The following is a 6,140-nucleotide window of genomic DNA, read 5'->3' on the forward strand; positions in this document are numbered from 1 at the left end:
CTGAGTCAGTTTGACATCCTGGATATATCCTTCAAACACAGACTGTAGACCCCTCTGTCTGCTTCTCTCTGGAATCACTCTTTCAGTTTTCCAAAAATATGATCATATTTCTTCAGAGAGTGCAGTTAGTTACAGTGTGGGCTCCATGCTTACTCCGACATCTTGTCAGACCATCACAAAGGGGCGGAGCTTAGTGAAAGGTCAATTTTGTGAGTGACAAGCTGTCTGCATTACAATCTTATCCCAACTTGTCAAATGCAGTTTTTTAAATGCTTGTTATAACGGAACTATAACAAATTGAGCACAAAACCTAATGGTTTAGGGGCAGTTTTCCATTTGCATGCTTAGCAACTAATCAATCAAAGCACAGTTCAGCTAGGTATGAAACGTGACCGGTTTTACAATAAATTGCAGTGAAGTTTCCAGAGGTTAGTATCACCATTTCAAATTTTAATGATCATTAAAGCCGTGTTTCAAATTACTGCGCTGTGAAAAACTCACTGTCTAGAATCAACCAAAGTTAGCAACAGTCTCTCAGATGCAGGGGCAGCATGTTTTGTTAGTCCCTTGTTTACTGAGTGGGCGTGCAGCTGACAAACCAATGGTGCCAAGTCAGTGTACATGAGGACAAACGTTTGATTTGTCCGCATGTACACTGACACAGACACTCGAGCAAGCGTTTCAAGACCAGGCTACCTTTAATGTTACTGCACACTGGATATGGTTTTCATATGTTACATACACAAGGGATTATTCTTTTAATGTTCATGCAAAGAGTTGCTCATTTTATTTGTGGTCGTTCATATAACTGTGCAGTGGTTAGCTTTATCGCCTCACAGCAAGAGGGTTCCCCATTTAAACCCAGGGTGCAAACTCCATCCTTCTGTGTGGAGTTTGCATGCCTTCCCCATGTCAGCGTGGGTGTTCTCTGGGTACTCCAGCTTCCTCCCACAGTCTAAAGACATGCAAGTTAATTGGTGACTCTAAATTGCCCATAGGTGTGAATGTGAGTGTGAATGGTTGTGTGTCTCTATGTGTCAGCCCTGTGATAGTCTGGTGACCTGTCCAGGGTGTACCCCGCCTCTCACCCAGTGTCAGCTGGGATAGGCTCCAGCCCCCCCGCGATCCCTAACAGGATAAGTAGTTACAGAAAATGAATGAATGAATGAATGAATGAATGAATGAATATAAAACTTGGTGAAATAATTTTAGTGTGTGTGTATCAGTGCTTGTCAGCACATTTTAACAATACTGTAATATTACTGATAACCATGATAATATTTATCACCGTGACATTTATGATCACTATAATCATGATACAAATTTTCATACCGTTTTATCCCTAAGTGCTGCACAAAGTTAAAGACAGCCGCGCTGACCCACTGATACTCAAAATGTAAAAAACAAGCATTCTTTTTCTGAAAGTTGGCCCCCCAACTGCTCGGGTCGCCTGACCAAGGCAGCCCCCTCACTCTGACATCTCTCCACTTTGTGCATGTATAGGTCCTGTTTGTGCATGTGTGTGTATTTAGGACCTGTGTGTTAATGACAATGGAGTGAAAAAATTGAATTTCCCCTCAGGGGGATTAATAAAGTACATAAAATTAAAAAAAAAAAATTAAACTAATGGAGACAACAGTTTCTGAAACTGCTCAAGTATTGAGAGAGACTGCTACAGCCAGCAGCTGCATAATGCTTGCAATATAACCAAATGGGGCAATTGTGCATCGTCACTGTCCATTAAAAGTGGTTATTTTTACCACAGACAGATTCAGATCGTTATTATGTGTCTGAGGTGTCTCTTTACCTTTCACTTAATCCTTTCACTTAGTAGTCTCATTCTGAAATCTCACAAGACATATCTGACTCAAATATGGGCAGACGCAGAATTCAAAGGCCTCATCCACATTGTCAAAATCAGCTAAATAATTATCCATAACACTAAAAATCTTTTCAATAACACTAAACTACGTTTTCTGTACTCCAACAATACACACTACTCCCTCTGTCTCCAGTTTCCGGCGTTGTCTTCCTGCAACAAGTCACATCTTGTGAGGTTTCAGAACAAGACCTAAACACAATAACAAACAGACTGGATAAAGCAAAAGGTAAAGAGACACTTCAGACACTTATGACATTCATTCTGAGCCTGCCTGTGGCAGAAATAGCTACTTTCAATGGACATATAGTGACAGTGCACAATTGCCCCATCTGGTTACATTGCAGGCAACTCTCAATACTGGACTAATTTCTAAAACTGTTATACATCAGTCACTCAGACACAAAAACCTGGGAAAACAGGGTCCAGGTTAAAAAAAGCTGACATCACCCTTTCATGCAAAGGTTTGGCTGTGCTGCTTTAATCATTGTTATAAAATGAACGCTGCCAGACGCATTTGGAAATATTTCAGACATCAGTCATTGTTTCATTTTATCCATCAGATGCACACACACACACACACACACACACACACACACATACCTTTACCTAACCCTAAAATTTAACACTGTCCCAAAAATCAGCTTTCTCTCAAATTCAGGAAACGCCTTTTGTTCCCAGTTGGACAAGCTGTCCCCAGTTAGGCCAGTGTTGGCTTAAAGGTTTGTCAGTTGTGACCAGATGTTCAATACTCAGCAGGATAGATCCGGGTAAAGTGAAAAAGCAGCGCTTGCCCCTCCCACAAGGCTGTTAATTAACCACAGCTGCACCAGTGGCGCTGCCCAGTGGCCAGTGCTCCTTCGTGCCCTGATGCTTCAGCTTCAGAATTTTTTGCCTCCCGAGGCTCCTTTTAAAATGTCTAGTTTATTATGTTAGAAATAGTAAAACATTTCAAAAGAGCTGAAAAATAATAAAGGTCTGTCGGCAGCAATTTGGGTTACTGTGCTATTTATACATGAGAGTGGGCACCACTGAAGTAACACACAGACACTAGTGTCAAGTCAGCTGAGCTGTTAATTAGACACTTGGCCATCATGGCAGACATAGAGTTTGGGGGTGGTCGACCACACGGCTGCACCACCAGACCAGAGAGTACACATTCACAGACACACTATACCATTCATCATCCAGATTACATGAATGTTATCGGTGGTCTGTTGCTCTTTGAGGTATTCAGTTTAACAGTGTGTCTTTATATTTTACTGTTGTGTTGTATTCTGACTTTTTGAATGGAGTTAATGAGCAATATCCAACTGCAGTTTCATTGAATTAATGGGTGATTGAATTATATTTCTACTGTGCACACTGGAGCTGCTGACAGTCTATTACAGCTGTTTATAAATGAGCACTTTCCTCACTCAGAATAGCAACAAGGCTAACAAACAGAGTCACTCTTCTCTCATCCTCCAAACATCTCTGTGGTGTTTTATTCAGCACAAGTCCCAGACGCCCAGAGTACACGCAGGTCTGCTGAAGTCAGAATGAAACAGGGTCAAAGAAAGACACCAGCTTCTGTTCTGCTCATCAGCTTGTCAATGATCACTCCACAGCTACACCAAGCTGCGATAAAGTGCTGTAAGATCACAAGAGCCCACCTGAGGTTAAGTCTCGACTGATAGGACTGCAGGTACAGTTTTGCCGAATGATGCAGTGGAACATTTTGGAGTTAAATTGGTCCGGTTTCCTGCTCAGCTGTCCAGCTTCCTGATTTTAAATTGGGTGAGCTTTAAGAGAGAGCAGCTCCTCTCTGCTGAGCCTGACAACATGATGAACTGTGCAGCTTTTAGATCTTCTTTTTTTTGTCTGGCTGATCAGTTTCCTAAAATGTGCAGAGATGATTGTCTGGTCATGTCTAGTTAGTCCAAAGCATCTTTGTAAATTAGTCTGTTAATCCACGTTTTGAAATGATAAAAATCTAAATATGTAAAAAGAGGAATTGTTGAGGATTAAATTAAATGTCATAAAATCAAAATTATGTGACAGTTGATATTGTTCTTTAGGTATTCACAAGTTAATCGCGTGCAAAGAAAAGCACAAACAATAACTTTACCTGAAAGGATAGCCAAAATCAATGTTGATGCTGAGGTTACTCTGCCTCCTGTCGGCACAGTCCACTTTAACCTGGAGATGACCATAGTATCCTCCACATGTTGCAAAAGCACAGATGGCAAAAATCTATGAAAACAAAACAAAACAAAAAAAAGTCATAAAAGGATCCCCATCTGTTGATAATTCATACCTTTGATTGATCCAGTATCATGTCTGTGAGTGCAGCTCACTGCATTATGTATACACATCAATAAATTACCGGACTGATTATTAAGATTTATAATTGGGTTGAAAACAAAACCTGAATAATTTAAAAGTCGGAAGACAACTGACGGAGCTGCTCACTGTGCGCTGGAGGGTGGCCACAGCAGTACAGTCACATTCAATTTGAAGTCTGAAGTCTCATTTTACCTTTATAGTTCTTACACAGAATATTCATGTAAAGAATACGAGATTTACTCTGTGGTAACTACTTTAAACTGATTTCTCTTTACTTTTAAGTACGTTGCACATCAACAAACTGCACTGATGTTAAACCTGAGAGACATTTCAACAATCAGTAAATCAAAAACATCACTATCACATTTGATATTTTCATTCATACAATGTAACTATGCTTTAAGTAGAAGGAGAAATAAAGATTAGTGAAATGAAACTTACCGGAGCAAATATAACCATACACATTTAAAAACCACAGATCTCAAGTCCCACTCCACACAGTGTCGGCAGCTTTTGTCATCAGGGTTGAAACGCCACTGATGAAGACAGGAAAAAAGGAGAGTGGCTCTGCCAGTGGAAGGGAGGGCTGACAGGAGATATCCTCCCCAGGGAGGAGTCTGAGATTTTACTGTACCTCTATATTTGTTCATAAGCACTGCAATAAACTGTACTATGAGAGAATGTGAGTGAATAGATGGTTTGTTGTTTACCTGTTACTGTGTGACCATAAAGACATTGCTTTGAAATGTTTTTTTCTAAATAAAGCCTCATCAGAAATATGTCAGAATCAGAATCCAGTTTATTGCCCTGTAGGTTTTCACAAGCAGTTTGCTTGCATAACATAAACATAAAAATAGAAAATGATTGAACATAAAAGAAAGTATTGCAAAAAGCAAAATACCTGAAAACAGAATTAAAGAAAACTACAATAAAAACATGAGGAATGTGCAGTGATGTACACTACAAAGTCTAAACAGAAAATAACAAGACGACTTGTGATGTAAATATCTGCTTCAGCATTTCATCGCCAAAGAGAAAACTGTCCAGATTTTGTAGTTTTATTTTTTCTAATTAATCAAAGGATTGGGTGTTCCTTCCTTCCTCCTGTTGTTCAGTGGCGCCCCTTGTAATTTTTCATGGGAGTGGCCAGATCGGACCACTGAAAATCAGTGGCACACCAAAAATAAAAGCCAGAGCTATGTTTCAAGAATTCTGTTGTAGCTGGTTGAAAACTATGTCAATATGCAACATTTCCTCATACAGTGGTTTGTATGATATCTTAAGGAAATGCACGTACAACGGTTTATATGATACCTACTGAATTAGAGTTGCAGAAATGGTATTGTCACCTTTGTCTTTAACTTATATCTTTGTAGAAATATATGTATATTCAGAGAGTTTAATGAATTTTCTTTCTTTCTGAATTCATGTATGGTGTCATGCGTGTATGATAACGTGAGGTAATTAATCATATTTATTTGATAAACACTGATTACACCCTACTTCTGTTGCCATGGTAACTGAACTGTATTCCGAACTGTGCAAAGCAAGAAAAATATAATATATATTATTTATAGTTTCCCTGCACAAAAAAAGAAGTATTACCTTCTTTAAAAGCCTCCATCAGTAGCTTTAAGTTGTTTTTTTTTTTAATATTGGTTCCTTCAACATGAATTAACTTGAGTCTATTTTATGAAATCATGAAGGGAACTTGTAATACTGTAAAACTTATAACTATGTCATTGCTTGAAGACATGCTCCACCTCACACAATATGTACATTTACATTACATCACTAAGAGCCCACAATAAACATGCTTGAGACTTTATTTATCATACCAAGGTCTGATGAATAATCAGACTGAAGTGTTTCAAACTTTGCACAGCTTGTGTTGAGATATTATAGTGGTATAGGTATCAAGGATGTTTCAGGA

General features: G+C 39.0%; 1 protein-coding gene across 1 annotated transcript in view; it reads right to left on the minus strand.

Annotated features, from left to right (window-relative positions):
• Nucleotides 1-4,754, minus strand: part of LOC126386107 (synaptoporin-like) — an 8,850-nt gene extending 4,096 nt beyond the window's left edge. The window contains exons 1-2 of the mRNA XM_050038242.1: nucleotides 4,649-4,754; nucleotides 3,990-4,114 (exon numbers count right to left, since the gene is read on the minus strand). Of these exons, the coding sequence (XP_049894199.1) occupies nucleotides 3,990-4,114; nucleotides 4,649-4,672 (149 nt within the window). The 5' untranslated portion in view covers nucleotides 4,673-4,754. The remainder of the gene's footprint in view (nucleotides 1-3,989; nucleotides 4,115-4,648) is intronic.
• Between the last annotated feature and the right edge of the window lie 1,386 nt (nucleotides 4,755-6,140).

The sequence above is a fragment of the Epinephelus moara genome, chromosome 24 (genome assembly GCF_006386435.1).
Source record: "Epinephelus moara isolate mb chromosome 24, YSFRI_EMoa_1.0, whole genome shotgun sequence".
In the NCBI taxonomy this organism is placed as follows: domain Eukaryota; kingdom Metazoa; phylum Chordata; class Actinopteri; order Perciformes; family Serranidae; genus Epinephelus; species Epinephelus moara.